The following is a 19929-nucleotide window of genomic DNA, read 5'->3' as shown; positions in this document are numbered from 1 at the left end:
ATACAGCCTCCTCTGTCTAACAGAGACTGGACTTTGTTTATCATGCAGCCTCCTCTGTCTAACAGAGACTGGACTCTGTTTATCATGCAGCCTCCTCTGTCTGACAGAGACTGGACTCTGTTTATCATGCAGCCTCTGTTTATCATGCAGCCTCCTCTGTCTAACAGAGACTGGACTCTGTTTATCATGCAGCCTCCTCTGTCTGACAGAGACTGGACTCTGTTTGTCATGCAGCCTCTGTTTATCATGCAGCCTCCTCCGTCTTACAGAGACTGGACTCTGTTTATCATGCAGCCTCCTCTGTTTATCATGCAGCCTCCTCCGTCTTACAGAGACTGGACTCTGTTTATCATGCAGCCTCCTCTGTCTGACAGAGACTGGACTCTGTTTATCATGCAGCCTCCTCTGTCTGACAGAGACTGGACTCTGTTTATCATGCAGCTTCCTATGTCTTACAGAGACTGGACTCTGTTTATCATGCAGCCTCCTCTGTCTAACAGAGACTGGACTCTGTTTATCATGCAGCCTCCTCTGTCTGACAGAGACTGGACTCTGTTTATCATGCAGCCTCCTCTGTCTGACAGAGACTGGACTCTGTTTATCATGCAGCTTCCTATGTCTTACAGAGACTGGACTCTGTTTATCATGCAGCCTCCTCTGTCTAACAGAGACTGGACTCTGTTTATCATGCAGCCTCCTCTGTCTGACAGAGACTGGACTCTGTTTATCATGCAGCCTCCTCTGTTTATCATGTAGCCTCCTCTGGAATAGTCTACAATCCATGCTTCATCTAGATGTGTTAGTGCCACTGAATGGATTTAAAATATTGATGGGAGACTCTGTTACAGAGGAGTGTTGATGCTTTATTTAGGCTGGATCATGTTGTATTGTTCTATGTTTTAATTCTGTAATGTATTGATTGTTGCTGCCTTCTTGGTCAGGTCTCCCTTGAAAAGGAGACTCTGGGTCTCAATGGGCTTTTGATGGTTAAATAAAGGTGAAATTAAAAAATAAAAAAAAATGTTTGGTGGGACATTGATGGGATATTCTCCTAATTCACAGAAAACTGGACACATGAATGAGCTTGCAAGGTTCCCATGAAACTTGTTAAGAACATGAATGTCTTAAGTTCAGAGAACATGGTAAACACGTTCTGGGTTTAGATCTATTAGAAATGAAGGGAATGGCCTCCAGGAAACGTTCCTCGCACATCACGGGAACGTTCCTATGAAAATGGTAACGACCTAAAGAGTTCCTCTGAAGGGAACGTTCTCGAAAGTTTGTGGGAATGTTTTTATGTTAGCTGGAATGAGAGAAAATTAAAAAGTGAATATCAGTAGATATAGTTTGCAACGTTTCGTAAAAACATTAAAAATAACCGGTGCTGACAGGTAGAATTTAGTTTCGGTCCTCTCTGGCCCACACTCCTGTACAGTAGGTGGCGGTAATGCACCATAACGTTGGATTCCAAACGCCGATAAACCCCACAGAAGAAGAGTAACTTTAGGCACACCCCCTCTGGCTCACCGGCGCACCCCCCCCCCCCCCCCCCCTAGCCTTCTCACCTGCCCTGTCCGCCTCCACAGCTGTCGTCAATGGACAAATGCTGTAGCAAGGATCATGGTGGGGAAAAGTCTAGTGTCTTTACTGTTTCTAATTTGTTGCATCGTTGGAACCGAGAACAATAAAGGTGGGTGAGAGATTGAGGTGTATTTTTTGTTGCCTAGGTGATAACCTTCTTCGTTACGCTTGGTACCTGTTGCGATTACAAAGCCTCGGGAATTTGATTGTGAAATGTAGCCTACCTGATAACAAGGCTACTTTGTCTATCATACCGTTTAACTCTACTTATTAACCACCAATAGAGGCTATTTCACAACTCTCCGCGACACGTTGTGCTTCCGCACAAAATAATTACCTTTTGTTAGCGCTTGTTATAAATTCTGATCCAGGCTCGGTCTTATTGTTTCTGATGTGCCTGAAGGTTTGGGCTGTGATGGTAAGAGCTGATCCTAAATCACTTTGTGATGCGTGGAACCGAATATGAAACGTCGGCTCAACAAGTACAGCATGGAATGTGGCACTCCACAAAAATATATATATTTTGAAAAATGTCATTTCACTTGTTTAGAGACTAACATTTTTTTATATTTTCTTTAGTTTTGCTATTTTTATTTAAGGTTAACAAATAGAAAGTGGGAAGTTTACTTTAGTTTCTGTATTCTGGAAGCCAAGAGAACTAGCTACAGATTGTTACATCAGATAATGTGAAGAGGACTGGCCACCCCTCAGAGCCTGGTTCCTATCTAGGTTTATAATCTCAACCTGGCAGAGCCAGAAGAGGACTGGCCACCCCTCAGAGCCTGGTTCCTATCTAGGTTTATAATCTCAACCTGGCACAGCCAGAAGAGGACTGGCCACCCCTCAGAGCCTGGTTCCTATCTAGGTTTATAATCTCAACCTGGCACAGCCAGAAGAGGACTGGCCACCCCTCAGAGCCTGGTTCCTATCTAGGTTTATAATCTCAACCTGGCAGAGCCAGAAGAGGACTGGCCACCCCTCAGAGCCTGGTTCCTATCTAGGTTTATAATCTCAACCTGGCACAGCCAGAAGAGGACTGGCCACCCCTCAGAGCCTGGTTCCTATCTAGGTTTATAATCTCAACCTGGCAGAGCCAGAAGAGGACTGGCCACCCCTCAGAGCCTGGTTCCTATCTAGGTTTATAATCTCAACCTGGCACAGCCAGAAGAGGACTGGCCACCCCTCAGAGCCTGGTTCCTCTCTAGGTTTCTAATCTCCACCTGGCACAGCCAGAAGAGGACTGGCCACCCCTCAGAGCCTGGTTCCTATCTAGGTTTATAATCTCAACCTGGCACAGCCAGAAGAGGACTGGCCACCCCTCAGAGCCTGGTTCCTCTCTAGGTTTCTAATCTCCACCTGGCACAGCCAGAAGAGGACTGGCCACCCCTCATAGCCTGGTTCCTCTCTAGGTTTCTAATCTCAACCTGGCACAGCCAGAAGAGGACTGGCCACCCCTCACAGCCTGGTTCCTCTCTAGGTTTCTTCCTAGGTTTTGTCCTTTCTAGGGAGTTTTTCCTAGCCACCGTGCTTCTACACCTGCATTGCTTGCTGTTTGGGGTTTTAGGCTGGGTTTCTGTACAGCACTTTGAGATATCAGCTGATGTAAGAAGGGCTATATAAATACATTTGATTTGATTTAAACAAATATTTTTGGTATCTGTTACTGGGAGTTACAGGTTAGATACTGTTTGGCACAGAGAAGTGTTATCTACTTCCTCAATTCATGGAAACAGGGAACTTTTAAAATGTCCGTGTTCAGTTGCAGAGGGTCTATAATGAATGTAGAAGATTAATATATACTTTTTTTTAGGAAATGTTTCTGGCTATGTTGTTGCTACGGTGGCTCAAGAGAGACAAACAACAGTAATATTGCTGCGTTTTTTCTTCTAGTTTTTCAAGCCCCGGTCTTTAGGGAGTATGAGAGCACAGACGGTCGCTTCACCTAGCCCATATCTGCCAGGAGAAAACTGAACCCGAGGTGCTTCCCACTGGGCCGCTGTAGAACAGTGTTGTTGGTGGTAGCTAATGTGGCAATTATTTCCCCCTCACAGAAGTTTATTTCAATTAAGATAGCAGCCTACACAAGACATAACTATATGCCACAATTTCAATGATTTTACTTTGTTACAGTTCATATGAGGAAATCAGTCAATTGAAATAAATTTATCAAGCCCTAATCTATGGATTTCACATGACTGGGCAGGGGCTCGGCCATGGGTGGGCCTAGGAGGGCATAGGCCCACCCTCGGGGGAGCCAAGCCCAGCCAATCAGAGAGAGTTTTTCCCCTACAAAGGGGCTTTATTACAGACAGAAATACTCCTCAGTTTCATCAGCTGTCCGGGTGGCTGATCTCAGACAATCCCGCAGGTGAAGAAGCCGGATGTGGACGTCCCGGGCTGGTGGGGGTCCCGGGCTGGTGGAGGTCCCGGGCTGGTGGGGGTCCCGGGCTGGTGGAGGTCCCGGGCTGGTGGGGGTCCCGGGCTGGTGGAGGTCCCGGGCTGGTGGGGGTCCCGGGCTGGTAGAGGTCCCGGGCTGGTGGGGGTCCCGGGCTGGTGGGGGTCCCGGGCTGGTGTGGGTCCCGGGCTGGTGTGGGTCCCGGGCTGGAGGGGGTCCCGGGCTGGTGGAGGTCCCGGGCTGGTGGAGGTCCCGGGCTGGTGGAGGTCCCGGGCTAGTGGAGGTCCCGGGCTGGTGGAGGTCCAGGGCTGGTGGGGGTCCCGGGCTGGTGTGGTAACACGTGGTCTGCATTTGGGAGGCCGGTTGGACAGGAGAAAAAAAAAACGATGTTGGAGGCATTTATTGGGTAGAGAAATTAATTCTCATTCTCAGGCAACATCTCTGGTGGACATTCCTGCAGTCAGCATGCCAATTGCACGCTCCCTCAGAACTTGAGACGGCTGTGGCATTGTGTTGTGTGACAAAACTGCACATTTTAGTGGCCTTTTATTGTCCCCACCACAAGGTGCACCTGTGTAATGATTGTGCTGTTTAATCAGCTTCTTGATATGCCACACCTGTCAGGGGGATTAATTATCTTGGCAAAGAAGAAATGCTCACAAACAGGGATGTAAAAACAATTGAGCATAAAATTAGATAAAACATTTTTTGTGATGGGATGGGAGGGGGATTGCCTTCTTATTTTCAATCATGGTGGTGGAGGCTGCATCATGTTATGGGTATGCTTGACATCGTTAAGGACTAGGGAGTTTTTCAGAATAAAAATAAATAGGATTGAGCTAAGCACAGGCAAATCTCCTAGAGGAAAATCTGCTTCAGTTTGCTTTACACCAGAGACTGGTAGAGGGATTCACCTTTCAGCAGGACAATCTAAAACACAAGGCCAAATCCACACTGGAGTTGCTTACCATGACGTCAGTGAACGTTGGCCACTCAGGTAACAGGTTTGACTTAAATCTACTTGAATATCAATGGCAAGACTTGAAAACTGCTGTTTAGCTGTGATTCCCAACATCTTGACAGAGTTTAAATAATAATGGCTAATATTGCACAATACAGGTGTGGTAAAGCTCTTAGAGACTTACCCAGGAAGACTCACAGCTGGAATCTCTCTTAGACTTACCCAGAAAGACTCTCAGCTGGAATCACTCTTAGAGACTTACCCAGAAAGACTCTCAGCTGGAATCACTCTTAGAGACTTACCCAGAAAGACTCGCAGCTGGAATGGCTCTTAGAGACTTACCCAGAAAGACTCGCAGCTGGAATCGCTCTTAGAGACTTACCCAGAAAGACTCACAGCTGGAATCGCTCTTAGAGACTTACCCAGAAAGACTTGCAGCTGGAATCGCTCTTAGAGACTTACCCAGAAAGACTTGCAGCTGGAATCGCTCTTAGAGACTTACCCAGAAAGACTCACAGCTGGAATCGCTGCCAAAGGTGTTTTTTAACGTGTATTGATTCAAGGAAGTCTTATGCAAAGACTTTATTTTCTATTAATCTTTAAAAAAAAATTTACAAAATAAACTTTGACATCAGAGTATTTTGTGTAGATTGTTTATATTAAAAAAAGACAATTAACCATTTGAATGCCACTTTGTAACACAATAAAATGTGATGAAATCCAAGGAGACTTTTGCGAGGCCCTGTATTTATGATGCAAGGTGACTTGTAGATCAGTCCGTCTCCATTCACCTTTCAAGTTGGCTTCAATGTCGACGGCACCTCATGAGTCACCTATACTCAATGCATCAGGTTTTCCACTCATTTATTTAACTTGGGACCATGCCAGTATGTCATCAAATCAAATCAAATTTATTTATATAGCCCTTCGTACATCAGCTGATATCTCAAAGTGCTGTACAGAAACCCAGCCTAAAACCCCAAACAGCAAGCAATGCAGGTGTAGAAGCACGTCAAGCACGTCATCATTGACACATTTCAGTAGATTAATTTTTTTTACTTGATGAATTAGCTGTTTTGTTTGATTGGCCGGTTAGACTTTGGCTGTGTGTCATCTTGGCCATTCAGGACATTGGCCATTGGAACACGAGTTGGCCACTAGTTCATGGCTGTTCTTTCTACCCTTTTCAGATATTTTCAATGGACAAACATCTAAACTTTCCAGCTACACGGTTGTAAAGCCTCAGCTTGTTCACAGGAGATGGGCAAGAAATGCAGACAGACTTCCTGACTCGGGAAAGGTAAGGTTACCTCTACAGGTCTCCCAACTCGTGGTTTGACACATGATGGTAAATGACCACTGGTGTATTTTCATGCGACTGTGTTGTGTTGGAACTCATTTCAGACTGAAGAACCCGAGGAACGTTCTTATTCATTGATCATTGACAACAAGGAACATTTCCTACATCTACAAAAGAACACGTATGTCAGTTTATTTTCTATTACGTACTAGTGATGACCTTATGACCTTACGTACTGGTGATGACCTTACGTACTGGTAATGACCTTACGTACTAGTGATGACCTTACGTACTGGTGATGACCTTACGTACTAGTAATGACCTTACGTACTGGTAATGACCTTACGTACTAGTGATGACCTTACGTACTGGTAATGACCTTACGTACTGGTAATGACCTTACGTACTAGTGATGACCTTACGTACTGGTGATGACCTTACGTACTAGTAATGACCTTACGTACTGGTAATGACCTTACGTACTAGTGATGACCTTACGTACTAGTGATAACCTTATGACCTTACGTACTAGTAATGACCTTACGTACTAGTGATGACCTTATGACCTTACGTACTAGTGATGACCTTACGTACTAGTGATGACCTTACGTACTAGTGATGACCTTAAGTACTAGTAATGACCTTACGTACTAGTGATGACCTTATGACCTTACGTACTAGTAATGACCTTACGTACTAGTAATGACCTTAAGTACTAGTAATGACCTTACGACCTTACGTACTAGTGATGACCTTAAGTACTAGTAATGACCTTACGTACTAGTGATGACCTTATGACCTTACGTACTAGTAATGACCTTACGTACTAGTGATGACCTTATGACCTTACGTACTAGTGATGACCTTACGTACTAGTGATGACCTTAAGTACTAGTAATGACCTTACGACCTTACGTACTAGTAATGACCTTACGTACTAGTGATGACCTTACGTACTAGTGATGACCTTACGTACTAGTGATGACCTTATGACCTTACGTACTAGTAATGACCTTACGTACTAGTGATGACCTTATGACCTTACGTACTAGTGATGACCTTACGTACTAGTGATGACCTTACGTACTAGTGATGACCTTATGACCTTACGTACTAGTAATGACCTTACGTACTAGTAATGACCTTAAGTACTAGTAATGACCTTACGACCTTACGTACTAGTGATGACCTTAAGTACTAGTAATGACCTTATGACCTTACGTACTAGTAATGACCTTACGTACTAGTGATGACCTTACGTACTAGTGATGACCTTATGACCTTACGTACTAGTGATGACCTTAAGTACTAGTGATGACCTTAAGTACTAGTAATGACCTTACGTACTAGTGATGACCTTATGACCTTACGTACTAGTAATGACCTTACGTACTAGTAATGACCTTAAGTACTAGTAATGACCTTACGACCTTACGTACTAGTGATGACCTTAAGTACTAGTAATGACCTTACGTACTAGTGATGACCTTATGACCTTACGTACTAGTAATGACCTTACGTACTAGTAATGACCTTAAGTACTAGTAATGACCTTACGTACTAGTGATGACCTTACGTACTAGTGATGACCTTACGTACTAGTAAGGACCTTACGTACTAGTAATGACCTTACGACCTTACGTACTAGTAATGACCTTACGTACTAGTAATGACCTTACGTACTAGTGATGACCTTACGTACTAGTAAGGACCTTACGTACTAGTAAGGACCTTACGTACTAGTAATGACCTTACGTACTAGTAATGACCTTACGTACTAGTGATGACCTTACGTACTAGTAATGACCTTACGTACTAGTGATGACCTTACGTACTAGTGATGACCTTACGTACTAGTAAGGACCTTACGTACTAGTAATGACCTTACGTACTAGTAATGACCTTACGACCTTACGTACTAGTAATGACCTTACGTACTAGTAATGACCTTACGTACTAGTAATGACCTTACGTACTAGTAATGACCTTACGTACTAGTGATGACCTTATGACCTTACGTACTGGTGATGACCTTACGTACTAGTGATGACCTTACGTACTAGTAATGACCTTACGTACTAGTGATGACCTTACGTACTAGTAATGACCTTACGTACTAGTAATGACCTTACGTACTAGTAATGACCTTACGTACTAGTGATGACCTTACGTACTAGTAATGACCTTACGTACTAGTGATGACCTTACGTACTAGTGATGACCTTACGTACTAGTGATGACCTTACGTACTAGTAATGACCTTACGTACTAGTGATGACCTTAAGTACTAGTAATGACCTTACGTACTGGTAATGACCTTACGTACTGGTGATGACCTTACGTACTAGTGATGACCTTACGTACTAGTAATGACCTTACGTACTAGTGATGACCTTACGTACTAGTAATGACCTTACGTACTAGTGATGACCTTAAGTACTAGTAATGACCTTACGTACTAGTAATGACCTTACGTACTAGTAATGACCTTACGTACTAGTGATGACCTTACGTACTAGTAATGACCTTACGTACGAGTGATGACCTTATGACCTTACGTACTAGTAATGACCTTACGACCTTACGTACTAGTGATGACCTTACGTACTAGTAATGACCTTACGTACTAGTGATGACCTTATGACCTTACGTACTAGTAATGACCTTACGACCTTACGTACTAGTGATGACCTTACGTACTAGTGATGACCTTACGTACTAGTGATGACCTTACGTACTAGTGATGACCTTATGACCTTACGTACTAGTAATGACCTTACGACCTTACGTACTAGTGATGACCTTACGTACTAGTAATGACCTTACGTACTAGTGATGACCTTATGACCTTACGTACTAGTGATGACCTTACGTACTAGTAATGACCTTACGTACTAGTGATGACCTTATGACCTTACGTACTAGTGATGACCTTACGTACTAGTGATGACCTTACGTACTAGTGATGACCTTATGACCTTACGTACTAGTAATGACCTTACGACCTTACGTACTAGTAATGACCTAACGTACTGGTGATGACCTTACGTACTAGTAATGACCTTACGTACTAGTGATGACCTTACGTACTAGTGATGACCTTACGTACTAGTGATGACCTTACGTACTAGTAATGACCTTACGTACTAGTGATGACCTTATGACCTTACGTGCTAGCGATGACCTTACGTGCTAGCGGTGACCTTACGTGCTAGCGGTGACCTTACGTGCTAGCGGTGACCTTATGACCTTACGTGCTAGCGATGACCTTACGTGCTAGCGATGACCTTACGTGCTAGCGGTGACCTTACGTGCTAGCGATGACCTTATGACCTTAAGGTCACACAATTATTTTCTTGTGGAGTGATCGGTGTATTTTTTCTTCTTTTGTCATCAGAGAGTTTTTATCCAAAAGCTTTGTTCAGTTTTCCCATGATGCCGCTGGGAATCTGACGCCTACATATCCTAAACCTGATGTAAGTAGCAGAGACTACGTTACAGAATGACATTGGGTGGATTGTAAAGGGGAGACTCGGGTGGGAGGTGGACTGACGAGCTGGGTGGGGTGGGGGGGGGACTGACGAGCTGGGTTGGGTGGGAGGTGGACTGACGAGCTGGGTGGGGTGGGAGAGGGACTGACGAGCTGGGTGGGGTGGGAGGGGGACTGACGAGCTGGGTGGGGTGGGAAGGGGACTGACGAGCTGGGAGGGGGACTGACGAGCAGGGTGGGGTGGGAGGGGGGCTGACGAGCTGGGTGGGGTGGGGACTGACGAGCTGGGTGGGGTGGGAGGGGGACTGACGAGCTGGGTGGGGTGGGAAGGGGACTGACGAGCTGGGAGGGGGACTGACGAGCAGGGTGGGGTGGGAGGGGGGCTGACGAGCTGGGTGGGGTGGGGACTGACGAGCTGGGTGGGGTGGGGGGGGAGGGGGCTGACGAGCTGGGGGGGGTGGTGATTGTGGAGGCCAGGTCATCTGATGCAGCACTCCATCACTCTCCTTCTTGGTCAAATAGTCCTTACACAGCCTGGAGGTGTGTTGGGTCATTGTCCTGTTGAAAAACAAATTATAGTCCCAAGAGTGTGCAAAGCTGTCATCAAGGAAAAGAGTGGCTACTTTGAAGAATATTAAATATATTTTGATTTGTTTGTTTACTACATGATTTCATGTGTTATTTCATAGTTGATGTCTTCACTATTATTCTACAATGTAGAAAATAGTAAAAATACAGAAAAACCCTTGAATGAGTAGGTGTGTCCAAACTTTTGACTGGTACTTTACATGCATACGTTATGGCTGTATATTTCCACATGGTGTTTTTAAATGACATGCCTGTTTATAGCTGTGTGTGTGTGTGTGTGTGTGTGTGTGTGTGTGTGTGTGTGTGTTTTGCAGGTCCATTGTTATTACCATGGAGATGTGGAGGATCATGAAGAATCTTTGGTCGCCCTCAGCACCTGCTCAGGCCTCAGGTCTGTCTCTCATCTCACTTATATATAATAATACTAACTCTCAGTACCTACTGACCTCAGGTCTGTCTCTTATTCACTTCTATATAATATAATAATACTAACTCTCAGTACCTACTGACCTAAACTAGAGAGGACCATGTTCTACTAACTGAACTACAGAGGACCATGTTCTACTAACTGACCTACAGAGGACCATGTTCTACTAACTGAACTACAGAGGACCATGTTCTACTAACTGAACTACAGAGGACCATGTTCTACTAACTGAACTACAGAGGACCATGTTCTACTAACTGAACTACAGAGGACCATGTTCTACTAACTGAACTACAGAGGACCATGTTCTACTAACTGAACTACAGAGGACCATGTTCTACTAACTGACCTACAGAGGACCATGTTCTACTAACTGAACTACAGAGGACCATGTTCTACTAACTGAACTACAGAGGACCATGTTCTACTAACTGAACTACAGAGGACCGTGTTCTACTAACTGAACTACAGAGGACCATGTTCTACTAACTGAACTACAGAGGACCATGTTCCAATCAGAGGGCTTGAAGTGTCTCTTAACAAGGAAGTTCTCCAGTCCTGTCATAATAGTTTACTGGTTTGTCTAACCAGTTATCCTGACTTTCCCAGTCCTCTAATAGTTTACTGGTTTGTCTAACCAGTTATCCTGACTTTCTCTGTCCTCTAATAGTTTCCTGGTTTGTCTAACCAGTTATCCTGACTTTCTCTGTCCTCTAATAGTTTACTGGTTTGTCTAACCAGTTATCCTGACTTTCTCTGTCCTCTAATAGTTTCCTGGTTTGTCTAACCAGTTATCCTGACTTTCTCTGTCCTCTAATAGTTTACTGGTTTGTCTAACCAGTTATCCTGACTTTCTCTGTCCTCTAATAGTTTACTGGTTTGTCTAACCAGTTATCCTGACTTTCCCAGTCCTCTAATAGTTTACTGGTTTGTCTAACCAGTTATCCTGACTTTCTCTGTCCTCTAATAGTTTACTGGTTTGTCTAACCAGTTATCCTGACTTTCTCTGTCCTCTAATAGTTTACTGGTTTGTCTAACCAGTTATCCTGACTTTCCCAGTCCTCTACTACTAATCGCTGACTTCAGCTTGATTCCAGGAAGTGTTGTTAAACCATTGCGGTGATCTCGTGAATGAAAAGTCATTTGTCAGCATTGATTTGTGAATCCGTCTGTTGTACTTCTTCTTCGTAGGGGTGTCATTCTCCTTGGCAACCAGAGTTATGGGCTGGAACCAGTCAAGCAGTCGACAAACAACGAGCACCTCCTCTACCGCCTGGAGCACAGCCAATCGGAGCCCTTTGTCTGCGGAGTGACCAATGAGACGTCGCGCACTGAGAGTCACTCGTCTTTCGACCCATCCCTCTCGATGACGGCACTGTTACGGGTTGGGATGTTTCCATTACACAGCATGGCAGAATGTAACAGATATTAAAGTGTTTTCAGGGGGAATGTACTGGATGTCTGTCACACTAAGCATGGAGGTGAATGGATGTACCAGTCTCACCTAGGACTTCCTGTCATTTCTTCTTCTTCTTCTTAACAGAGAAAACGTAATCTACCTCAGACCAGATATGTAGAGTTGGTGTTGGTAGCTGACTTTCTCAGGGTAAAATACTTACTATTTTTCTAATTTTATAGATGATGAATAACTTGTGTAGGCTAACAGGTTTTCCGACCTCTCCTCTTGGACGCCCAGCCGTTCCATGTATTTTAACTATTCCCCAGCTAAGATTCAACTGGTCAACTAATCATCAAGCCCTTTTCAATAGGTCAATAAGGTAAGATAGTTCAGGGCTACAACACAATTGTTAAAATGTCTGAGGGTCCTCGAGGAGAGGTTTCAGAACCACTTGCCTCATGTATAATCGTAAGTTAATGCTACTAGGTTATATTAGAATGTTGATGATCAGCTGACTGAGTTCTGCCTCCTTCTGACCATGACCACAGTACACCTACAAGAAGAAGAACGAGACAGCGGTGCGAGAGGAGATGGTGGAACTAGCCAATCTGCTGGATGGGGTGACAACATCTCTCTCTCTCTCTGTCTCTGTCTCTGTCTCTCTGTGTCTCTCTCTCTCTGTCTGTCTCTCTGTCTCTGTCTGTCTCTCTCTGTCTCTCTCTGTCTCTCTCTGTCTCTCTCGGTCTCTCTGTCTGTCTCTGTCTCTGTCTCTGTCTCTCTCTCAACAATGTTACACTGAAATGTACTTCCTTAATCCTCTTCATCCTCATTGAGACATAAGGCTACAATGAGCTCTAATAATTACAGTAGTTTTATATAGGGTGCAACAGGTCAGCTACCGGGTCCACATTTGAATTTGAGGGTGCTAGACTATGTGGCTGTATATCTGTTGTTGTCTGTAAATAATTAGCATGATGTGATATATTTACTCTGTATTGTTCTGTATTCGTCTCCAGTACTATAAGAGGCTGAATATCCGCGTGGTGCTGGTAGGCCTGGAGATCTTTAAGGAAGCCAACCCCTTCAGTGTGGAAGGCTCTGCGGGGGACGTGTTGGGACTGTTCGTCAAGTGGAGGAAGACAGTACTGCTACCGCGGATCAGGCATGATGACGCACAGCTAATTGTGTGAGTGGAAGAGATGTAATGGTTCTGATTGGCTCAGTTGGTAAGAGAATGATGCCTGATAGGTTCGTGGGTTCAGTTCCCATAGTGATCACTTGTACACATATTAACAATGCATACAGTCACTCCAGTATGTACGTGGCTTTGGAAAAAAACTGTCTGCTAAGTGGTATATTCTGTTGTGTTAGATATTTGCATATGTCAGTATATTTTAATTACGTTTGTCTCCTTTAAAAATAAAATGGTTCCGTTTTAAGATTTGAATACCTCTGGTGTATATAGTCTGTTTTAATATTTGAATACCTCTGGTGTATATAGTCGTTAGTCAGGTCTGTGATTAACATCTGAAGACAGGCTATCTATCATGTGTTCGTCTATAATACTGAGCAGGTTGTCTCCAGTCGCTGCATAACAATGACTAGTTGATAGATGTTTAAATTGTGTTCCCGATACCCGATCATCTTAAACCCTACGAGGTCCGGACCACTGCTGGTTTTCTCCTCTACCTGATAGTGAATATATCACCCACCTGGTGTCCCAGGTCTAAATCAGTCCCTGATCATTAATATCACCCCACCTGGTGTCCCAGGTCTAAATCAGGCCCTGATCATTAATATCACCCCACCTGGTGTCCCAGGTCTAAATCAGGCCCTGATTAGAGGGGAATCGCCCACCTGGTGTCCCAGGTCTAAATCAGGCCCTGATTAGAGGGGAATCACCCACCTGGTGTCCCAGGTCTAAATCAGTCCCTGATTAGAAATGGGAATCACCCACCTGGTGTCCCAGGTCTAAATCAGGCCCTGATCGTTAATATCACCCCACCTGGTGTCCCAGGTCTAAATCAGGCCCTGATTAGAGAGGGGAATCACCCACCTGCTGTCTCAGGTCTAAATCAGGCCCTGATTAAAGAGGGGAATCACCCACCTGCTGTCTCAGGTCTAAATCAGGCCCTGATCATTATTATCACCCCACCTGGTGTCCCAGGTCTAAATCAGGCCCTGATTTGAGAGGGGAATCACCCACCTGGCGTCCCAGGTCTAAATCAGGCCCTGATTAGAGAGGGGAATCACCCACCTGCTGTCTCAGGTCTAAATCAGGCCCTGATCGTTAATATCACCCCACCTGGTGTCCCAGGTCTAAATCAGGTCCTGATCGTTAATATCACCCCACCTGGTGTCCCAGGTCTAAATCAGGCCCTGATTAGAGAGGGGAATCACCCACCTGCTGTCTCAGGTCTAAATCAGGCCCTGATCATTAATATCACCCCACCTGGTGTCCCAGGTCTAAATCAGGCCCTGATTAGATGGGAATGACCCACCTGGTGTCCCAGGTCTAAATCAGGCCCTGATTAGAGGGGAATCACCCACCTGGTGTCCCAGGTCTAAATCAGGCCCTGATTAGAGGGGAATCACCCACCTGGTGTCCCAGGTCTAAATCAGGCCCTGATTAGAGGGGAATCACCCACCTGGTGTCCCAGGTCTAAATCAGGCCCTGATTAGAGGTGAATCCCCCACCTGGTGTCCCATGTTTCCCCAGTGGTCTGTTAGTTGATCATCTTTGTCCTGTAATGTTTTTCTCTCCCTGTTTCCCCAGTGGTCTGGCGGGAGCGTATGCAGGAGGGATCCTGGGCATGGCGTTCGTGGGCACAGTGTGTTCGATGGCCACAGCTGGAGGAATCAATGTGGTTAGTAGTGATAGGTTTGGGTCCTAAGCTTCATGTAGTATTCACCATTAGGTGTAGTATTCATCAGTAGGTATGTAGTATTCATCAGTAGGTATGTAGTATTCATCAGTAGGTATGTAGTATTCATCAGTAGGTATGTAGTATTCATCAGTAGGTATGTAGTATTCATCAGTAGGTATGTAGTATTCATCAGTAGGTATGTAGTATTCACCATTAGGTGTAGTATTCATCAGTAGGTATGTAGTATTCATCGGTAGGTATGTAGTATTCATCGGTAGGTATGTAGTATTCATCGGTAGGTATGTAGTATTCATCGGTAGGTATGTAGTATTCATCGGTAGGTATGTAGTATTCACCATTAGGTATATAGTATTCATCAGTAGGTATGTAGTATTCATCAGTAGGTATGTAGTATTCACCATTAGGTGTAGTATTCACCATTAGGTGTAGTATTCACTATTAGGTGTAGTATTCACCATTAGGTATATAGTATTCATCAGTAGGTATGTAGTATTCATCAGTAGGTATGTAGTATTCATCAGTAGGTATGTAGTATTCATCAGTAGGTATGTAGTATTCATCAGTAGGTATATAGTATTCATCAGTAGGTATGTAGTATTCATCAGTAGGTATGTAGTATTCATCAGTAGGTATATAGTATTCATCAGTAGGTATGTAGTATTCATCGGTGGGTATGTAGTATTCATCAGTAGGTATGTAGTATTCACCAGTAGGTATGTAGTATTCATCAGTAGGTATGTAGTATTCATCGGTAGGTATGTAGTATTCATCGGTAGGTATGTAGTATTCATCAGTAGGTATGTAGTATTCACCAGTAGGTATGTAGTATTCATCGGTAGGTATCTAGGTATTCATCAGTAGGTATGTAGTATTCATCAGTAGGTATGTAGTATTCATCGGTAGGTATGTAGTATTCACCATTAGGTATGTAGTATTCATCGGTAGGTATGTAGTATTCATCGGTAGGTATATAGTATTCATCAGTAGGTATGTAGTATTCATCAGTAGGTATGTAGTATTCATCGGTAGGTATGTAGTATTCACCATTAGGTATGTAGTATTCATCGGTAGGTATGTAGTATTCACCATTTAGGTATATAGTATTCATCAGTAGGTATGTAGTATTCATCAGTAGGTATGTAGTATTCATCAGTAGGTATGTAGTATTCATCAGTAGGTATGTAGTATTCATCAGTAGGTATGTAGTATTCATCAGTAGGTATGTAGTATTCACCATTAGGTGTAGTATTCATCAGTAGGTATGTAGTATTCATCAGTAGGTATGTAGTATTCATCAGTAGGTATGTAGTATTCATCAGTAGGTATGTAGTATTCACCATTAGGTATGTAGTATTCATCAGTAGGTATGTAGTATTCATCAGTAGGTATGTAGTATTCATCGGTAGGTATGTAGTATTCATCGGTAGGTATGTAGTATTCATCGGTAGGTATGTAGTATTCATCGGTAGGTATATAGTATTCACCATTAGGTATATAGTATTCATCGGTAGGTATGTAGTATTCACCATTAGGTGTAGTATTCACCATTAGGTATGTAGTATTCATCAGTAGGTATATAGTATTCATCAGTAGGTATGTAGTATTCATCAGTAGGTATGTAGTATTCATCAGTAGGTATGTAGTATTCACCATTAGGTGTAGTATTCACCATTAGGTGTAGTATTCACTATTAGGTGTAGTATTCACCATTAGGTATATAGTATTCATCAGTAGGTATGTAGTATTCATCAGTAGGTATGTAGTATTCACCATTAGGTGTAGTATTCACCGGTAGGTATGTAGTATTCATCAGTAGGTATGTAGTATTCATCAGTAGGTATGTAGTATTCACCGGTAGGTATGTAGTATTCATCAGTAGGTATATAGTATTCATCAGTAGGTATGTAGTATTCATCGGTGGGTATGTAGTATTCATCAGTAGGTATGTAGTATTCACCAGTAGGTATGTAGTATTCATCAGTAGGTATGTAGTATTCATCAGTAGGTATGTAGTATTCACCAGTAGGTATGTAGTATTCACCAGTAGGTATGTAGTATTCATCAGTAGGTATGTAGTATTCATCAGTAGGTATGTAGTATTCACCAGTAGGTATGTAGTATTCATCAGTAGGTATGTAGTATTCATCAGTAGGTATGTAGTATTCACCGGTAGGTATGTAGTATTCATCAGTAGGTATGTAGTATTCACCGGTAGGTATGTAGTATCATTAGGTATGTAGCAGATTAATCATTGTAACCTAGCCAGAGACAGGACCCTAACACCTAGCAGACTAAGCATTGTAACCTAGCCAGAGACAGGACCCTAACACCTAGCAGACTAAGCATTGTAACCTAGACAGGACCCTAACACCTAGTAGACTAATCAGTGTAACCTAGACAGGACCCTAACACCTAGTAGACTAATCAGTGTAACCTAGACAGGACCCTAACACCTAGTAGACTAATCAGTGTAACCTAGACAGGACCCTAACACCTAGTAGACTAATCAGTGTAACCTAGACAGGACCCTAACACCTAGTAGACTAATCATTATAACCTAGACAGGACCCTAACACCTAGCAGACTAATCAGTGTAACCTAGACAGGACCCTAACACCTAGTAGACTAATCAGTGTAACCTAGACAGGACCCTAACACCTAGTAGACTAATCAGTGTAACCTAGACAGGACCCTAACACCTAGTAGACTAATCATTATAACCTAGACAGGACCCTAACACCTAGCAGACTAATCAGTGTAACCTAGACAGAGACAGGACCCTAACACCTAGTAGTCTAATCATTGTAACCTAGACAGGACCCTAACACCTAGTAGTCTAATCATTGTAACCTAGACAGGACCCTAACACCTAGCAGACTAATCATTGTAACCTAGCCAGGACCCTAACCCCTAGCAGACTAATCATTGTAACCTAGACAGGACCCTAACACCTAGTAGACTAATCATTGTAACCTAGCCAGAGACAGGACCCTAACACCTAGTAGTCTAATCATTGTAACCTAGCCAGAGACAGGACCCTAACACCTAGTAGTCTAATCATTGTAACCTAGCCAGAGACAGGACCCTAACACCTAGCAGACGAATCATTGTAACCTAGCCAGAGACAGGACCCTAACACCTAGTAGACTAATCATTGTAACCTAGACAGGACCCTAACACCTAGCAGACTAATCATTGTAACCTAGCCAGAGACAGGACCCTAACACCTAGTAGTCTAATCATTGTAACCTAGCCAGAGACAGGACCCTAACACCTAGTAGTCTAATCATTGTAACCTAGACAGGACCCTAACACCTAGTAGTCTAATCATTGTAACCTAGACAGGACCCTAACACCTAGCAGACTAATCATTGTAACCTAGCCAGGACCCTAACGCCTAGCAGACTAATCATTGTAACCTAGCCAGCTAGTACCGTCTGAGGCTGTGGGTGTTAGTGTTGTGAGGTTGTGTCAGCCACCTGATAGGTCTAGATTATTCATGAGTCAGATAGTAACCTAGCCAGCTAGTACCGGCTGTGGTTGTTAGTGTTGTGAGGTTGTGTCAGCCACCTGATAGGTCTAGATTATTCATGAGTCAGATAGTAACCTAGCCAGCTAGTACCGTCTGAGGCTGTGGTTGTTAGTGTTGTGAGGTTGTGTCAGCCACCTGATAGGTCTAGATTATTCATGAGTCAGATAGTAACCTAGCCAGCTAGTACCGTCTGAGGCTGTGGTTGTTAGTGTTGTGAGGTTGTGTCAGCCACCTGATAGGTCTAGATTATTCATGAGTCAGATAGTAACCTAGCCAGCTAGTACCGGCTGTGGTTGTTAGTGTTGTGAGGTTGTGTCAGCCACCTGATAGGTCTAGATTATTCATGAGTCAGATAGTAACCTAGCCAGCTAGTACCGTCTGAGGCTGTGGTTGTTAGTGTTGTGAGGTTGTGTCAGCCACCTGATAGGTCTAGATTATTCATGAGTCAGATAGTAACCTAGCCAGCTAGTACCGTCTGAGGCTGTGGTTGTTAGTGTTGTGAGGTTGTGTCAGCCACCTGATAGGTCTAGATTATTCATGAGTCAGATAGTAACCTAGCCAGCTAGTACCGTCTGAGGCTGTGGTTGTTAGTGTTGTGAGGTTGTGTCAGCCACCTGATAGGTCTAGATTATTCATGAATCAGATAGTAACCTAGCCAGCTAGTACCGTCTGAGGCTGTGGTTGTTAGTGTTGTGAGGTTGTGTCAGCCACCTGATAGGTCTAGATTATTCATGAGTCAGTCAATGTAGAAGACAATAGTGCAGTTTGTTCTCAGACACACCATGACTTCCTCCCAAATGGCATCCTATTGGTCTGCTTCACAAATGGCACCCTATCGCATGGCACCCTATCGAATCGCACCCTATTCCCCTTTTAAACACTACTTTTTTACCCGGAGCCTTGATCAACAGTAGTGCACTATAAAATAAATAGGGTTCTATAGGGCCCTGGTCTAAAGTAGTGCACTATAAAATAAATAGGGTTCTATAGGGCCCTGGTCTAAAGTAGTGCACTATATAGGGAATAGGGTTCTATAGGGCTCTGGTCTAAAGTAGTGCACTATAAAATAAATAGGGTTCTATAGGGCTCTGGTCTAAAGTAGTGCACTATATAGGGAATAGGGTTCTATAGGGCTCTGGTCTAAAGTAGTGTACTATATAGGGAATAGGGTTCTATAGAGCTCTGGTCTAAAGTAGTGCACTATATAGGGAATAGGGTGCCATTTGGGACGCATCACAGGAGTTAATCTGCTATGCAAATGTAAACAGGTGAAACCAGTCCACGATGACGAAGCACAGTGTGTTTGTGTCATTCCACAGATTCTTCTTCGTGTGGTAATGTACCGTGTGTAACACCATGTTCCAAAGG

At 43.7% G+C, this 19929-nt stretch overlaps 1 protein-coding gene across 3 annotated transcripts in view; it reads left to right on the top strand.

The window, feature by feature from the left end:
• Positions 1–1532: 1532 nt before the first annotated feature.
• The window catches only part of LOC110533036 (disintegrin and metalloproteinase domain-containing protein 9), a 41263-nt gene continuing 22866 nt past the window's right edge, over positions 1533–19929 (top strand). For all 3 annotated transcript variants that reach the window (XM_036988958.1, XM_036988969.1, XM_036988978.1), the window contains exons 1-10: positions 1533–1690; positions 6128–6237; positions 6342–6418; positions 9635–9713; positions 10630–10706; positions 11934–12126; positions 12286–12348; positions 12690–12761; positions 13158–13327; positions 14918–15008. In XM_036988958.1, the coding sequence (XP_036844853.1) occupies positions 1621–1690; positions 6128–6237; positions 6342–6418; positions 9635–9713; positions 10630–10706; positions 11934–12126; positions 12286–12348; positions 12690–12761; positions 13158–13327; positions 14918–15008 (1002 nt within the window). In that variant the 5' untranslated portion in view covers positions 1533–1620. The remainder of the gene's footprint in view (positions 1691–6127; positions 6238–6341; positions 6419–9634; positions 9714–10629; positions 10707–11933; positions 12127–12285; positions 12349–12689; positions 12762–13157; positions 13328–14917; positions 15009–19929) is intronic.

The sequence above is a fragment of the Oncorhynchus mykiss genome, chromosome 1, assembly GCF_013265735.2.
Source record: "Oncorhynchus mykiss isolate Arlee chromosome 1, USDA_OmykA_1.1, whole genome shotgun sequence".
Lineage (NCBI taxonomy): Eukaryota > Metazoa > Chordata > Actinopteri > Salmoniformes > Salmonidae > Oncorhynchus > Oncorhynchus mykiss.
Note: the sequence above shows the minus strand (reverse complement) of the source record. Positions and strands in the feature narration are given on the sequence as shown.